Source organism: Lynx canadensis, chromosome D3 (genome assembly GCF_007474595.2).
Source record: "Lynx canadensis isolate LIC74 chromosome D3, mLynCan4.pri.v2, whole genome shotgun sequence".
In the NCBI taxonomy this organism is placed as follows: Eukaryota; Metazoa; Chordata; class Mammalia; order Carnivora; family Felidae; genus Lynx; species Lynx canadensis.
The window spans coordinates 20,989,653-21,008,763 of NC_044314.2; the positions used below are offsets into that span (position 1 = coordinate 20,989,653).

At 37.1% G+C, this 19,111-nt stretch overlaps 1 protein-coding gene across 7 annotated transcripts in view; it reads right to left on the minus strand.

The window, feature by feature from the left end:
- Window positions 1-16,349: 16,349 nt before the first annotated feature.
- POLI (DNA polymerase iota) overlaps window positions 16,350-19,111 on the minus strand; it is a 31,060-nt gene continuing 28,298 nt past the window's right edge. For all 7 annotated transcript variants that reach the window (XM_030336329.1, XM_030336324.1, XM_030336331.1 and 4 more), the window contains one exon: window positions 16,350-17,637. In XM_030336329.1, coding sequence (XP_030192189.1) covers window positions 16,822-17,637 — 816 coding nt within the window. In that variant the 3' untranslated portion in view covers window positions 16,350-16,821. The remainder of the gene's footprint in view (window positions 17,638-19,111) is intronic.

Consider the following 19,111-nt stretch of genomic DNA (forward strand, 5'->3'; position numbering starts at 1 on the left):
AATGTGGCCCCCAAAAGATATGTTCTTGTCAAATCCCTGGAACCTTGAATGAGACCTTATTTGGAAAAAGGATCTTTGCAGATGTAATTAAAGACCTCAAAATGAGATCCTCCTGGATTATTTAGGTGAGCCCTCATCTAATCATAAGTGTCCTTACAAGAGATGCACAGAGAAATGTTTTGCAGCCACAAGCCAATGAATACCTAGAGCCACCAGAAGCTGGAAGAAGTGAGGACAATTCTCCCCCAGAGCCTTCAGAGGGAGTGTGGCTCAGGTGACACTTTGATTTTGGGTTTCTGGTCTCCAGACTATAAGAGAATAAAAAACTTTGTAAAGCCACCAAATTTGTGGTAATTTGTTATGGTAGCCAATGACTTCAATCAAAATTAACAATGTATGTTCTGGGAAAGAACTTGTGAAGAAAATTAAAAGACAAGCAACAGCCTTGCAACACATTTCTGTCAAGGACTTGTATCTAGAATATGTAAAGAGCTTTCCAAAATCAACAGTATTAAAAAATCCAATTACAAAATGGACAAAAGACATTTCAGTAAAGAGTATATGTAGATGGCAAGTAAGTCCACAAAAAGTTATTCAACATCACTGGCCATTAGGTAAATGCAAATAACCACACTGAGTTATCAGTACATGCATGTCAGAATGGCCAAAATTTTAGAAAAAAATAGTGATTATATCAACTGTTAGGATGTGGAGACACTGGACCACTCATACACTGTGGGTGTAAAATGGTACAGCCATTCCGGAAAAGAGTATGGCAGTGTCTTACAGAATGGAACATGCTTACTATGCAACCCAGGAAACGTACTCTTTATCCCAGAGAAATGCAAATGTTCATAAAAAAAAAAAAAACCTGTACACAAATATTCACAACAGTTTGGTTATAAATAGCCCCAAACAGGCAACAACTCACAAATCCTTTAATGGGTGAACAAACTATAGCAATCCATATGTGGAATACTCCTAAGCCATACAAAGGAAAGATCTGTTGATACAATTGAGGTGGTCTCAAGGGAATACCGCTGAGTGAAAAAAGCCAACCTCAAAAGGTTAAATGGTATATTATTCCATTTGTATAACATTCTTGAACTGACAAAAATGATGGATATGGAAAACAGAACTAGAATTTTGGGATCAAGAAGGCGGGGGCAAGCAGGGAGGTGGCTGTAGCTCTGAAAGGGTAGCAGGAGGAATCCTTGTGATAAACTTGTTCTGTGTGTTGACGTGATTGTGGTCATATGAATCTATTTGCATATGACAAAATTGCACAGAATTAAACACACACACATAAATTAGTGCATGTAAAACTGATGATATGTGAATAAAATCAGTGGATTGTACCAATGTAGATTTCCTGATTGTGATATTATGCTATAGTTATGCAAGGTATTAACTTTGGGGGAAAGTGGGTGAAGGAAATTTGGCATCTCTCTGCATTATTTTTTATTAATTACATCTAAATGCACAATTATCTCAAAACTCAAAATAAAAGAAAAAAAATTAAAAACCGATCCAAGTCCCTAAAATTGAATGAGTCATAAAATTATATATATGATATATAAGATATATATAACATATATATAAGATGTATGTATATATATCATATATATATGAACAAACTGATATATATATATGTGTATATATATATATATATATATATATGAGAGAGAGAGAGCACAAGCAGGGGAGAGGGAGGGGCATAGGGAGAGAAAGAGAGAGAGAAACACTGAGCACAGAGTCCAATTCAGGGCTTGATCCCACCACCCTGGGATCACAACCTGAGCCAAAATCAAGAGTCAGACACTCAACAGACTGGGCCACCCAGGCACCCCATAACCTATAAAGCTATGTCATAGTCAATAGCATTTGTTTTTAAAATCATGATTTTTAATAACCTATTATCTTATTATTTACCAGTATATAATTGAGGCATTTACATTATAAATGCTTGTTAAATCTCTTTATAAGCAATTCCTCTAGTCAAGATTTTCTAATCTGGTTGTATGGAAGTTATTGTTAAGGAGATATTTAGCCCCACAAAAAAGTCTGCTTTTGTTTATACATATCATATACCAAATCTCAAACCTATAAAGAGGTACACACCTTTTTGGAGTTGTGGCTTGAACAGCTTCTGATGTTTCACATAAAATTATGTCAAAATTCAAGTGTAAGCAGATGCAGAAGTACCATTCTCATGAAGAATGATTAGATTTTTCATTGCAAAGTAACTAACTCCTCTAATAATCACCTTCTAGCTTCCTTTGTGCGTTAAGAGGATGCACAGAAACCTGGTGGGGTGGGGGACAAGAGGGCATAGTGGGAAAGATGCTAGAAGTATGTAGAAACCCACTGAGATTTTGAAGAGCAGCTTAACTAAAGGGAGTCTCTGACCTCTGTCCCCAAATCCTTGGATGTTGGTCTCCCTAAAACTCTGGGTTCTGAGTATTTTTCCTTCTCTAATAAAATTTTCAAAACACATAATTAAAGATGCAATTATACTATGATTCAGATTGTGCCTTATTTTGTGAGTACCTAATGCCACTTTCACTGTTTTCCAATTTAGATTGTACTTTCACAGGACTGTGAGCCTTTTAGCCATACACCAATGCCATAAACACACAAATCTCAAAATAACACATTTTAATACAGTACATATATTCCAAGAAAGATGATTTTGAAACCAGGAAGCAAAAAATTTACTATTTTCCCCACTTTACAAATAGGAAAATAATATATTTAATGACCTTGTATCCTATTTAAGGTAAAATGTAAATAATACCAAAGAAATACGTACTATATCTTTGATTCCTTCTCCTTGTCCTGTCATTATCCCTATAGATTACGGTGTTTTACCATCTCAGTTACCTTTAAATAGCTAGGAATTGTGGAAGGTACCATCTATAATAACAAAAATTCCATATAAAAGTTTGAATATCATCATTCAAAAATAAAAGCAACTTAACAATTCTGCACTAACAAGTGTTGGTGAGGATGTGAAGAAAAGGGAACCCTTATGCCAATTGGTGCAGCCGCTATGGAAAATAGTATGGATCTTCCTCAAAAAATTAAAACTATCATTCAGTCCAGCAATTCCACTTCTAAATATTTTTCCAAAGAAAATGAAACCACTAATTTGAAAAGACATGAGCAGCCCTATGTTCAATTGCAGCATTTTTTATAATAGCCAAGGTATGGAAGCCTCCTAAATGTCCATCAATAGACAAATGGATAAAGAAGATGTGGCATATATATACACACACAATGGAGGATGACTCAGTGGAATATTACTCAACCAAAAAAAAAAAAAAGAAAAGAAAGAAAAAACTAAACAAAACATGAAATCCTGCTTTTGCAGCAACATGGATGGACCTAGAGGCTATTGTGCTAAGTGAAAGAAGTCAGAGAAAGACAAATGCCACGTGATTTCACTTATGTGTAGAATCTAAAAAACAAAACAAATGAATTAACAAACAACACAGAAACAGACACATAGATTCAGAGAACAAATTGATGGTTGCCAGGGGGGGAGGGGGTGCAAAATAAGGGGATTAACAGGTACAATTTCCCAATTATAAAATAAATAAGACATGAAGATGTAATTGCCGTATAAGGAATGTAGTCAATGATATTGTAACAACTGTATGGTGACAGATGATAACTAGACTTATCGTGGTGACTGTTTCATAATGTATATAAATATCATATCACTGTTCTACAGCTGAAGCTAACACAATATTATATGTCAATTATTCAATAATAAATAATAAGTTTTTGGCCAAATCAAAGCCAGGTCCTATTATCATCATCATAAAATGATGATAATAGGATAAGTCTGCAGTTTATCCAAAAATATTTATTACAATTTTGTTTAAAGAATTTAGAAGTCAATGCTTTAAAGTTTGACAGAATGCAGGGGAAAGTATTGTTACTAGACTACCTGCAGACACTATACATATTTGATACAATAAAATGTACAGGTTTGAGAGGCAATCTACTATAATCATTTTAATAAATTGTTTTTTTATCCTCCATTTAAAGGTTGTTGAGGATTTAATGAGTCAGAAGAAAATGAGTTTTCACTACCACTTTTTTCACTGATACTTTCTTCATATACTTTGCGATAAAGATGATTCATCCAGTATATTATAATAAATTATTGTATGACTACCAATTGCCACAATAAGGATATATAATAATCAAAAAACCTCAGGGGCATATAACAACTGACTTTATCTGTTAACTCTATGGGTAATTTAGACTGGGATCAGCTGGGCTCCCTGACATGACCAGCAATTGGCTGTGGGTCATCTGAGAAAGGATGGACAATTGGAGACACCGAGCATGCTTTGTCTCATTCTCCAGCAGCCTAGACCAGGTATGTTATGATGAAGGCAAACCAAGAAAACGGAAACATCGTGTTTGTTCAAGTCTAACATCCCATTAGCAAAGTATGTCACATGGCCAAACTTGTAATCAATAAGCAAAGAAATAGAACCTGCCTTTTAAAAAATGTTTATTTTGCACGGGGAGGGGCAGAGAGAGAGGGAGACAAAATCTGAAGCAGGCTCTGCACTGTCAGCTCAAGGTCCAATGCGAGACTCGAACTAACTGTGAGATCATGACCTGAGCTGAAGTCGGACGCTCAACCAACTGAGCCACTCAGGTGCCCCTAGAACATGCCTTTTATTCCAACTGTAGAGTCAAATGGTAAAGGAGCATAAATACAACAGGTGGAGAAATGAGACCGTTAATGCAACTGATTTTTGACAGTCCACAGTGGTGATATTCACATTCCTTCCACATGCAAAATACACTCACTCATTCCAGGACCCCCAGAGTCTCTCATACAATCACAGCATCAGCCCTCAAGTCTAGGATTTCATGATACATGTCAGATCCAGATGCACCTCCTCTTGATCCAGAGATCTATGAAGTAAAAAGATAAGTAACCTGCCCCCTGCCTCAACACACACATACACACACACATAATTCAAAAGGAACAGAATAACCACAATAAATTGTTCCATTGGAAAGGGGGAAGAAAGGGAAGCATAAAGTCTCTGGTTCCTAACCATTTCGATACCCTACTGGGCCTACTGTTCTGGCAATGCGGAAATGTTCCCTGACTGGAGCCCAATCTCTAACTGCTCTCTGGGAGCTGCTCCCTGACTCATTGTTCCCCACAGCCTTTGCTTACTCTATGTGCTTCTTTTCCCATCAGTCTCCTTTATTCTTTCTGAAGACGTGATCCTTGTTAGCTGCGGAGTAACTTTCTCAGGCTGCTTCATGCCAAAGAAAGTCAAAGGCCAAGAGATGTTTTTATAGCATGATCATCACTTAGGCCAAGCATTTGGTGTTTTTGCTAGTAACACTTTATTTTATTTTTTAATTTTTTTAACATTTATTTTTGAGAGACAGAGAGAGACTGAGCATGAGTGGCAGAGGGGCAGAGAGAGAATGAGACACAGAATCTGAAGCAGGCTCCAGGCTCTGAGCTGTCAGCACAGAGCCTGACGCGGGCTCGAACTCACAAACTGTGAGATCATGACCTGAGCCGCAGTTGGATGCTTAACCGACTGAGCCACCCAGGCGCCCCGCTAGTAACACTTTAAAACTTTTGAGCTTTATTGTCTGGTTAGGGTCCCTTACACATCCCAAAGCCACATCTGTAACTGGTATCAACATACACTTTAGATTTTCTCACTGCTACTTTTTTGGATCAGGTTTCTGTGGGACCACACCCTTAAGCTATTTTCCACTTGAGATCTACTTAGCAACACCTTAAACTCAACTCAGAACTGTATTATCAAAACATCTGAATGGAGATGGGCATTGAGGAGGGTACTTGTTGGGAGGAACACTGGGTGTTGTGATAAATCATGGGAATCTACTTCCAAAGCCAAGACTACACTGTATACATTGTGTGTTAGCTTACCTGACAATAAATTACTAAAAATAAATATTATAAAAAAATTAAAAAATATATATGAATAAAAAATATATCTGATAGTCACAATCTTGATTTGATGTTTGATGTGTGCTTATGTCTTACTTTAAGACTTTGCTAGCTGAGCTGGCTGGAGATAAGACAACAGTTTTATTTTCCAATTTAGTAACTCTGACTTCATATATTACATAATTCTGCTTGCAACCTAACCAGCGCCTTTTGTCTTTTTTCTTTGTCTTCTCTTTCTCTCCCTTCCTTCCTGTCTCTTTCTATTCTTTCTCTCCCCTTTTTTTCTTCCTTTCTCCTTTCCTTCTTTCTTTTTAAAGTTCACCTCTTTCGTGTAGTAGTACTTCAGACTATGCAGCCATAAGCCACCAGGTGGCACTTTCCACATTTTGCCTGGAGACTTCCTTGCCCAAAGCCAAAGTTCATCAGGTTTATTTTTTTCTTTTTTCTTTTTTTTAAGTTTATTTATTTTGAGACAGACAGACACAGAGCAAGCAGGGTAGAGGCAGAGAGAGGGAGAGAGGGAGAATCCCAAGCAGGCTCCTCGCTGCCAGCGCAGAGCCCCACATGGGGCTCTAATTCATGAAACTCTGAGATCATGACCTGAGCCAAAACCAAGAGTCAGAAGCTTAACCGACTGAGCCACCCAGGTGCCCCTATTTCCTGTTTTCTAAGATAGCACAAACAGCCGTTTTATCTAATGTTTCATGACAGCTTAATGTAGTTTTCTATTATTCAAGCCTCAGCTAACGGTTTGCTCAACTTGCTACTCTCCAAGAGCCAAGAGCATATCATTTACAATTTTGTTGTACAGCTCCCACCTTCAATACCAAGTTGTGTAGCAGTTGTTACCAAATTAATGCCACAAAACAACCACACATTTTTTTGTTGACTCAAAAAGAGGGGATGTTCATCATTAAGTTAGTGATTGCACTCTCTCAATATCCATATAAATTCAATTTTTTTAAGTATTATTGAAGTACAGTTGACACACATTATATTAGTTTCAGATGTAGAATATAATGATTTGATTGTTCTACATATTACTCAGTGCTCACAATAAAAGCAGTCACCATCTGTCCCCAACATTATTGTAATAATATTGACTATATTCCCTATGCTGTACTTTTCCTCTCTGTGACTTATTTTATAACTGGAAGTTTATCTCCTTCACTTATTTCACACACTCCCCAACTTCCTCCCCTCTGGCAACCGCCAGTTTGTTCTGTTTTCTCGGAGTCTGTTTATTTTTGTTTCTTAGATTCCATATATAAATGAAATCGTATGGTATTAGTCTTTCTTTGCCCGACTTATTTCACTTGGCATAATACTCTGTAGGTCTGTCCATGTTCTCACAAATGGCAAGATTTCATGTTTTCTGGCTAACAAATATGGTACACACGTACACACACACACACACACACACCTCCTATCAATCTCTTTCCCTATTCAATAATTTGAAAATAACTGTTTTCTACATACGATTAAGTTTTCATATTCATCAATTACTGCAACAATTTACTTTGCAATAACAATTACAAATTTATACTTTGATGGAATTACAGGAGGAAGCTCATGAGATTTTATTTGTTTATATCTTGAAAGCCTACTTATACTTGAAATCGAATACTCGAATGCTAACAATAAATCTGATGCCTTATTTTTATGACTAGAATCATTAACAATGATTAGATATGATGGCAACCTATATAATCATGTAGTGGTTTCATGCACAGTCTCCCTAAAGCCACAAATGATGTTAAAGTAGTTGATTATTTAACAGCCCCAAAACCAGATAACTGAACTTGGCTGAAAACCAAGGCTAAAGCTAAACTTTGGTGCATCCCTAGTTAAATATACGGATACTGGGAATATATGACTACTCATTCTTTTCATTGCTAGGTTGATACATCAAAAAAGTTGATGACACTGAACTAGAATACTATAATCCGGCTAAATCTGAAGATTAAGTATTCTATCAACTTCTCAAGTTTTTCTACCTCAATAGATCTGCATCCACATAAATCTAGTTTAGATAAATGAACCGCAGGCTGAATTTTATCACAGTACAAGTCTGTAATATGATACAAAAAAAAAACTGTCACTGTGAGACAAACACTGTTGTAACCCACTTTTTAAAAATTTAATTATAGGGGCGCCTGGGTGGCTCAGTCGGTTAAACGGCTGACTTCGGCTCAGGTCATGATCTCGCGGTCCGTGAGTTTGAGCCCCGCATCGGGCTCTGTGCTGACAGCTCAGAGCCTGGAGCCTGTTTCAGATTCTGTGTCTCCCTCTCACTGACCCTCCCCTGTTCATGCTCTGTCTCTCTCTGTCTCAAAAATAAACGTTAAAAAAAAAATTAAAAAAAAAATTTAATTATAGGGGCACCTGGGTGGCTCAGTTGGTTGAGTGTCCAACTTCGGCTCAGGTCATGATCTTGCGGTCTGTGAGTTCAAGTCCTGCATCGGGCTCTGTGCTGACAGCTCAGAGCCTGGAGCCTGCTTCGGATTCTGTGTCTCCCTCTCTCTCTGCCCCTCCCCCACTCATGCTCTGTCTAAAATAAATAAATATTAAAAAAAATTTTTTAATTTAAAAATTCAGTTATACACACACACACACACACACACACACACACACACACACACACTAGACAGATTCTGTGTATTGGCTTGTTCACCTCCATTCTACCTTGCTTCTAACTAAAGAGGATGTAAAGCTAAAAAAAATAAAAAATAAATCATGCATCCCCAGGGTTGATTGTACCTGCCTTCTGGATATGTGTTAGGTTACACCCACTGGATGAAGTCTTCTGGGAGTTGAGTGAGGCAGAGGCCATTTTTCCTATTTGTTTGGTTTGTTTGTTTGTTTGTTTCTGCTGGCCAGCAAGGACCCACCTGCTAGATTCTTTTGTGCCAAACGGTGGGTACATCAATGACAGAGGCAGCAGTATCTTCCGGATTTCCTGTCCCTGGTTACTGGGACACACTTGCAGGTAACTATTCTCCAGCCTTCTAGATGTCAAGCCCTGGCAGTGGTGACAGCACATTAATTCCAGCTCCTTGAATTCATAGTTCCATCAATGGCTTCAAATGACAACTCATCTGGCAGACGGGCTCTGCCTAGTTCTCAGATGTGTTTCTGGAGGCCAACCCCAGAACCCACTACTTACTTCAGCAACTCAATGGTTCTATAAACATCTAATTTACTATATTAAACCTTGTTGCTTAAATATCTACACAAATTTTAGAAATTGAGTACATTAAGTAGAGACATGAAAGATATAAAAAAAAAAAAAAAACAAAAACAAAATCAGGGCACCTGAGTGGCAGTCAGTTTAGCATGTAACTTCAGCTCAGGTTATGATCTCACACTCTGTGAGTCTGAGTCCTGTTTCGGGCTCTGTGCTGACAGCTCACAGCCTAGAGCCTCCTTCAGATATTGTGTCTCCCTCTCTCCCTCCCCCTCCCCCACTCACACTCTGTCTCTCTCTGCCTCTCAAAAATGAGTAACCATTAAAAACAAATTTTTTTTTAAACAACCCAAATCAGATATCCAAAGAAGTAAAATATCTGACATGAAAATTGAATAGAAATAACAGCAGATTAATTATTATGGAAGAAATAATTCATGAACTTGAAGACAGAGCAATAAAAATTATTCAAGAGTTAACAGAGAGACAGAAAAAAAAGGCTGAAAAAAAATGAACTGAATACCAGTGAGTTATGGGACAACTTGAAGCACCCTGAAAATGTCTTATTCAAGTCCCCAAAGAAGAAGTGGGGGACATAAAAATATTTGAAGAAACACTGGCTGAAATTTTTCCAAATTTGATACAACACTATAAACTAACAGATTCCAGAAGCTTGACAAATACCAAACACAACAAACATGAATAAAACTGTACCAAAGAAAGTCATAATAAAATTTCTTAAAACCAGTTATAAAGAGAAAACTTTAAAGTCAACCAGACCCTTACTCCTCCTCCCCCCAAAAAACCACATGTTATTTAGAGAAGAACCAATGAAAATAGCAGACTTCATTTTGGAAATAATACCAAATCAAAAGACATGAACAAAACATCTTTAAAGAAGAGGAGAAAAAAGCCTGTCAAATTAGAATTCTATACTTAGCAAAACTATCTTCAAAAATATAAAGGTAACATAAAAACAACTTGACATAAGCCATAAGAATGCTGAAAGAATCCATGCCCAGCAGACTTGTACTACAAAAATATGTTAAAGTCTATCAGGCAGAAATAAAAGATACCAGATGGAAATACAGATCTACACAAATAAACGAAGAGTACCAGAAATGTGGGTATATTTAATAGCCTTTTCCCCCTTGACTGTATAAAGCAAAAATAAAAATAATAAAAATATGTTATGGAGTTACAAGGTATGGAGAAGTCAAGTGTATAGTAACAATAGCACAAGGGCCAGTTGGGGACAAACGGAAGTATATTGGTGTAAGGCCCCTAAACATAAAGTAGTAGTTAGAGATATATAGTATCAACCCTAAAGCAACCACTAAGAGAGCAAAGAGTTATATAGTTAATATGCCAATAAGGAAGATAAAAGACAGAATGATAAAAAAAAAAAAATACTCAATCCCAGTAAAAGTCTGAAGAGAAAGAAAAGCGAACAAAGAACACATGGGGAAAAGTAGAAAATAAATAGCAGACTGGTAGATTTACACAAAATTGCATCAGTCGTCATGTTAATATAAAGTCAAAAACCTCAATTAAAAGGCAAAGATATCAGACTGAATGAAAAAGATCCAACTATCTGTTGTGTAACCCCCAAACCCTCATTTTTTACATAAACATACAAATAGGTTAAAAGGATAAGAAAAGACACTAGTCTAACAATTTTTTTTAAAAACTATAGTGGCTCTTATCAGGAAACTGGTTTTCAGAGCAAAGAATTTATCAGAGATAAAGGTCATTTCAGAATAATAAAGGGCCCAATTCATCAGAACTTAATATCCCTGAATGTGTCTTCAAATAACATGAAGCAAAAATTGATATACTGCAGCAAGGAGAAAAAGATACATCTATACTTATAGTTGGAGATTTGAATACTCTTCTCTCTATACAAAAAAAAAATCAGTAAGGATCCAGAAGACTTGAACACTAACTAAACTTAATTGACACTTATACAACATTCCATCCAGCAGCAAAATACATATTCCTTTCAAGTACACACAGAACATTTACTAAGATAGGACACATTTGGAGCCATAAAACATCTCAAAACTTGTTTCAAAATAGTCTGCAATAGAATTTATCTGGTCGTTGTCCAGGGTTCTCAGCATGGAGCTCCTAAACATCTTAGAATATCCCAAACAATGTGTCTCTTATTCATCATGGTGCATGCTAATGAGGTGGCTCATGGGGGGCCCTAGACAGCTTATGCCAACAGGAAGACTTAGGATGGCAGTAGCCCTCAACAGAAATACCAACCACATGATTAGAATGGTGAGACTTTGCACCATCCTGACATGCAGGGAAGGTAGAAGCCTGGGGAACTGGAGATGGAGTTTAACCACAGAGTCAATGATTTACCAAACCCTCCCTACATGATGAAACCCCAAGAAAAACTCTGGACTTCCTTAGATCTTAAAAGTTCTCATTACAGGGCAAAAAAAAAAAAAAAAAATGTAACTATGAATAGGTGACGGATGCCAGACTTACTGTGGTGATTCAAAAAGAAAACAACTGTTAGCTAGGATGCAACTGAAAGCCACTCTAAGAAGGAGGCAAAAGCCATCAGCAGAAGGCAGGAGGGAAGGGACAAAAGCCTGGATTACTGGGTTTTGTTTTGCAGAACCAAAGGTTCCAGCCAAGGAGAAGCTTGACTAGGTGTTTTACCTGATAGCCCCTTGCTAGGTGTCTCACCTGATAGCTCCTCATCTGAGCTAGTTTGAGCTGGATTGGAGCTGAGGACCAGCACAAAAGCCCTCCTGAGTTGTCCTGAAATTACATTCAGCTCATTACAATGCTACGATCTCCTTCTATGGGCAGAGTTTTCTGCTATTTTTTGAACATATGATGTATGCACTAGCCCCCTGACATGATATGCATCCACAAGTGAACCAAAAGTGGCTGTGCAATCTCCCTTGCTCCCACCCCTTACACTGAATAAAAGCTTCCTGTACTAACAGCATGGTGAGACAGTTGTGAGCTATCTCTGTCTTCTCACTTATAACAAGCAATAAAAAGTTCTTTGCTCTCAACATTTCCTTGGGTTGTGTTCAATTTGATGAACCCCCTACCGCAAACTGCTTCATTTCAGTTACATAACCAAAAACAAAAAAAAATCTCTGGACTTCTGATCACTTGATACGTTTTATTTCTTGACCTAGTTACATAGTTGTTGCTTATAATTACCCACTAACTGGGACACCTGGATGGCTCAGTCGGTTGGTTGTCCAACTTCAGCTCAGGTCATGATCTCGCGGTTCATGAGTTCAAACCCCACATTGGACTCTGTGCTGACAGCTCGGTGCCTGGAGCCTGCTTCGGATTCTGTGTCTCCCTTTTTCTCAGCCCCTCCCTCACTCGTGCTCTGTCTCTGTCTCTCTCTCAAAAATAAACATTAAAAAAAAAATTACCCACTAACTTACTTCTGTACTTTTCTGTATGTAGATTTCACAAAATTTTTAAATATTGAAATTAACTAGATTTGATGAAGATATAGATTGAGATTCAGAAAGCACCTAAATCCTAAACATGATAAAAAGAAATCTATGGCTAGACATATTCTAACAACTATAGACTTCCAAAGATAAAAGTGAACATCTTAAAACAGCCCAAAGAAGTCAACTTGAAATCCACAGTTCTAAAGACATAATTTTATAAAGTGAATTCTACTTTGAAGGAATTTTTTTTGACATTTTTATTTATTTTTGAGAGAGAGAGAAAGAGAGAGAGAACGAGCAGAGGTAGGGCAGAGAGAGAGGGAGATAAAGAACTTGAAGCAGGCTCCAGGCTCTGAGCTATCAGCACAGAGCCCGAGGCGGGGCTTGAACCATCAACTGTGACATCATGACGTGAGCCAAAGTCAGACTCCCAACGAACTGAGCCACCCAGGCGCCCCAGGAATGAATTTCTGATATGCAAGAAAAAAGGCCAGGAAAAAAAAAAAGATAATCACGTGTGCAAACCTAAACATTAACTCTATAAAATACTAAAGGAATCTGACCAGAATTAACATATTTTAACAACTTGTATTTACATGTTGTTACCATAATACATGGTAAACATAAAGTAGTAGTTAGAGATATATAGTATCAACCCTAAAGCATAATACATGTATTATGTGCCATAATACATGTATTTACCATTTGGGGATGTTAAGCATGTTAAATTCTTAAGAGTAATCAAGAGTACTTAGAATGTTTACATTTCAAATCAGTCAAGGGAAAATACATAATAAAAAATTCAAGCAATCCAAAAAGATGAAAGAATGGGGAAAAAAGCATAGCACAGAAAAGAGAAAAACAGAAAGCACAAAACAATATGGAAAAAATAAATCCAAATAGATTTGCACTTTGGCACTATTGGTGGGACAGATACTTCCAGTTCTCCCAATACAAAACGCTAGATTCTGGAGAAAACACACCTTTTAACTCATTGTTCATTGAACTATATAAGGAGAATGTCCCGGCCTCAATCCCCTACAATCACAGGGAGGAAAACAATGAGCTGAAACAAAAGCAGGAAAGGATCAGGAAGCATCAGGCAAAAAGCAAATTTGAAAGGTGGGGTTTACCCTGACAGCAAATGCTGACAGCAGCCTGCCATCCACCTCTGAAGACAAAACCTTGGGACAGTAGCAAGGCCAGGGAGATGAAAATAAGACAAACTAAGACAACCGCATTCAGGAAGGACCTTGAAGGGGCTACTGTGGTGCCGAATGGGTTGATACTGACTCACTGGAAGCAAATGCAAATCAAATCTGAAGGGAATCAAGCACAATCTAGGTCCTTTGTCTTCCCACAGACTAAGCTCAGCCACACACACAAGGAAACAGGCCAAAATGGTACATGACAATATCCAAAAACTGAGACTTAAAAAGACTTAAAATACTGAAATGATTAAAAATATATTTTTGAGTTTTTTTAATTTTTTTTAACGTTTATTTATTTTTGAGACAAAGAGAGACAGAGCATGAACGGGGGAGGGGCAGAGAGAGAGGGATACAGAATCGGAAGCAGGCTCCAGGCTCTGAGCCATCAGCCCAGAGCCCGACGCGGGGCTCAAACTCACGGACCGCGAGATCGTGACCTGAGCTGAAGTCGGACGCTTAACTGACCGAGCCACCCAGGTGCCCCGAGTTTTTAAAAATTAGAAATGGACTGATATGAGACTATAACGAATAAATAGGAAGATGAGAAAAAGAATCAAATGAAAAAATATAATTACTAAAATTAAAGCCATCATTAGTGTTTTGTTTTTTTTTTTAAGTTTATTTATTTATTTTAGAGAAAAAGCAAGAGCGAGTGGGGCAGGGGCAGAGAGAGAGGGAGAGAGAAAGAGTCCCAAGCAGACTCCACACTGCCAGTGCGGAATGAACCGTGAGATCATGACCTGAGCTGAAATCAAGAGTCAGATGCTTAACCAATTGAGCCATCCAGGCACCCCCATCATTAGTGTTTTAAACAGTAGATCAGACAATGCTGAAAAACAAATTAAAGAACAAGAGACAAAGTTGAGGAAATGAACCAAAATGCAGCACAAACAAGATGAAATTTTAACAAACATGAAGGATGGAGTAAGAGAGGCCATCATGTGTCCAGTCAGTGGCCAAAAATTTTACAGAACTAATGTCAAAGACACAGGAAGCCAGCACATACTGAGATTAATAAAGGAAATTCACATCTCCAAACATTACAGTGAATCTGGAGAACACCAAAGGAGCTTAAAACAGTTTTGGCCAGTTTAAGAATATAAAATAGCTAAAAGATTAAAAAGGACATGGAAATAAAAGATAACCTAAAAACTCAGAACGTGGAGGCACAAAGATGCTGAAAGACTAACTAAAGGTCACAGAATATGTAGCAACGCTGTGATTTACCCCCTGCATTCTCTCTCTTCAGAAGGTGTACTTTTAACTATTACTTTACATTCTTTTTAAACTGGCCAAAAGTGTTTTATTTTTCTTAGCCTTTTTTTCTTTTAAACCTTTCTAGCTGTCTAATAATTTCTGGCTGAACTAATACAAGGATTATTAGAAACCTTTAAAAAATGGATTATCTAAAAATATATATATTCTTTTTATCAATGTAACAACCTTACCTGTATACTACATGTAGAAAATTCCAGAGTCCTTGATGCAGAGTACTAAATATTTGCTTATGAGTACCTTTTGATGTTTTTGCTCCAAGTTGTTTTTGATAACCCTAAACTCCCTGTTAAAAATCCTTGGTAAGGAAATTTTCAAATTTCAAGGAATCTAAAACTAACATAAAATGTCTTCCCTAGAAGAAAGCACCTTTACACTACTCTTTATTCACATTTGTGTACTTTATTTTTGTCTTTAGATTATATCTGCAAAGGTCATAAACTTGAGAACAGGCCTCTTCTAAATCAGTGCTGAGGTATACTTTGGTGTGTTCTAGAAACTTCCTTATGTCTTGCAAATTACAGGATGTCCACAATCTTATATACCCAATTTTTAATCTTGCAGACAAAAGGAGAAAGCAATGAATGGGAAAAACTGACACCATCAATTTAGTGACTGCATATATCTGCTGTAGGTATGACATCCATAGTCTCATCTCCAAAAAGAAGATGCAAAAACATCTAATCATTACTGAAAAACTCTAAAGACTAGCCAGAAGTAGGGGCGCGTGGGTGGCTCAGTCGGTTGGTTAAGCGTCCGACTTTGCTCAGGTCATGATCTTGCGGTTCTTGAGCTCAAGCCCCACATTGGGCTCTGTGCTGACAGCTCAGAGACTGGGGCCTGCCTCAGATTCTGTCTCCCTCTCTCTCTGCCCCTCCCCTGCTCATGCTGTCTCTCTCTGTCTCAAAAATAAACACTAAAAAAAAAATTTTTTTTTTTTGAAAGACTAGCCAGAAGGAAATGAATTCTTCCATTACTTAGCATTCTAAAAAACCTATCATACTGCCTTTTTGGGGTCCACCCTCCCCTTAATGTACCTGGATGGAGAGTTCCTTCTAGTTCTCTGCAACATGTACACTTCCCTGCCCAACTTCCCACCTGGCCCCTGCCACACCGTTCATTATTTCTTGAGTGCCTTCTATGTGCTAGGCAATATAGTAGGTTCTAGCGTACTCAGAAGCATTAACTGAATATACATTGCTTTGGTATTTTTTTAAAAAATCAACTTATTAAACAGTACATAGTACTTCAGCCAAAGATAACTGAATTTTTAATAGATAGCAGCAGAATTTCTTATTTGGAAGTTTCCTAATGGGCTAAATTTCTTGAGCCATTTCATTATTTCACAGAAAAAAAAAATGTTCTTTGCTATATTATAGCAATGATTTAGCTAGCCTATTTTTTACATATAGGTACATATATCTCCCACCCCATCCCTTAATTTATGGGAAATGTACTAACCATGATACTCTTTTTATTGAAAAGCAATATAAAATAGCTTTAGAAATAAGAAGGTCATTTTACATTATTTCTGTTATAAATATTTTTATGTTTTGTGCCAGAATTTACTTCCCATTACTACACTTGCTTTTATCTGGAACATCTTATATTAGATTTCTACATTATTGAATATCTATTAGTGTTTAATTTAGAGGAGCTTAATAAACTGCTAGATCTGAGAACAATGGCCTTTCCTTTGCTTTCTAGACCTTTTTCTGAACATGCTTATTTATGTACAATGTGGAAATCTGATCCTGTTCTCTTCCAGTGTGCCAACAGCTCTTTTTGTACCTCTTCTGGTAGTTCATAGAAAACTTCAGGATCAATGTCAGAAGGAAAGGTAATTTTCTCATCAGTAGAATCTTGCTCTCTATTTTCTGGAAGTCCTTCATGATGAGAGACTGTTGCTAGTGGTTCCTTATGGCTATCTGTAGTGCGGTTTGTGGAGAAAAGTTGCTCACTCTGCAAATTTGGAAATGAATGGAAAATAGATACAGCGGGGTTTGTATGTGAAAAGTGAAATCCTTGAGATTCTTTAGGTCCTTGACTCATTTGCTCATCTTTTAATCTACTGTCTAAATAATGTGAATAATCCTTTTGGCTAGACGGAGAAGAGCAACTACTGCTACTTAAACCTGATGTTCCTGGTTCACAGGAAGAAGACATCTGTTTGCTACTGGATAAATGATCTTTAGGATTTAAGGGACTATCTTTCATTTGTTTTGTAGAAAAGAAAGATAATACTCCTCTAGAAGCATGTAATGGACAACTCAAACTTTCTTTGCCTTCAAGTTTTTCTCCAGATTTTCCAGAAAGGATTTCTTCTTGAATATCTACTGGAAGTTCCTTAAAGACTTCTTGGTCAATACCTTCAGAAAGTGACCAGAGTGGGAATTCATCAGTGTCTTTTTCTTTAGAAAAATGTGTAGTATCTACTGGAGCTTCCCCAGTTCTTGTACTTTCAATTCTTCCAGATGGTAGAAAATCCCAACTTGTTTCTTTGTCTTTGGAAAAATCTTCCACATGAGTGTCTTTCATTTTCTAGAACACAAGGATAACACAGTAGTTTAAGATATCTGGTATCTTTTAAATATTCATACTGCTGAAGCATGACTATAGCCATTATCTGACCAACATGTTTCTATCCTACTCAATAATTTCAATTCTTTTGGCCAGTTCCAAAGAACTAGAGATGATAAATCCACCATAATTAGTCACACTATTGTGTGCATTTTTATTCACTATTCTAGGGAGAGGTTTCCTTCCTAGATAGCATTGAGCCAGAAGATAGGTATGTGTTTGGAAACTTGGAAAGGATCTTAACAATCGTGTTTTCACATTTCCAATTCTGTGGATAAAGGAATGATGGCCTAGAAAATAAATGATTCACCTAAGGGTATCATTCATAAATAAATAAATGAAAGAAAGAAAGAAAGAAAGAAAGAAAGAAAGAAAGAAAGAAAAGAAAGAAAGAAAGAAAGAAAGAAAGAAAGAAAGAATCAATGAATCAAGGACTGGTTTTCATACAATCCCTATTCTGAAGTGTAACGTTTAACAGAAAGAAAAAAAAATTTTCTATGATAAAAATCCAATGTCAGTATTAAAATGTTAACACTGTTTACATTTACATAAAAATTCAAAAAACATCTTCAGCCCTAATTTGCATAATTTGTCTTTAAATTTTTAAGTTTTTTTTTTTTAATATTTATTTTTGAGAGAGAGAGACAGTGCAAGCAGGGGAGGGGCAGAGAGAAGGACACACAGAATCCAAAGCAGGTTTCAGGTTCTGAGCTGTCAACACAGAGCCCAATGCAGGGCTAGAACCCACGAATGGCAAGATCATGACCTGAGCCAAAATTGGATAACCAATGAGTCACCCGGGTGCCCCTAATTTGCATAATTTTTCTATGTAAAGTTTTTCACTTAAATTTTCCCTCCAGTTTTGAGCACCATGAAAATGTATTCACAGTCAAATATAACTCAGGAAACATCAATACAACCATAACTTCAAAAAAGTAAAGGAAGAGATCTGGCACACTATATTTACTGTATTCCACTTATATTTACCTAATACCACTATAAATTAAAGTCTTACAATTCTGATTGTACAGATTAAGAAGTAAAAAACAGGGGCGCCTGGGTGGCTCAGTCGGTTAAGCATCCAACTTCAGCTCAGGTCACGATCTCACGGCTTGTGAGTTCGAGCCCCACGTCGGGCCCTGTGCCAACAGCTCAGAGCCTGGAGCCTCTTCAGATTCTGTGCTGTGTCTCTCTCTCTGCCCCTCCCCCGCTCACACTCTGTCTCTGGAAAATAAACATTAAAAACAAATTTTTTTAAAGAAGCAAAAAATAAATACCTCCTTAAATTTCAGTTAATAAAGGGAATAAAAGGGCCACAGGAAAAAAGTAATTTGAAGAGGGTACTAATTCATTATTTCTGTAACAGTATTCTGTTCTCATTTTAAACTTAAATGTAAATGAAAATATTACTGAAATTATACTAAACGTTAAAACA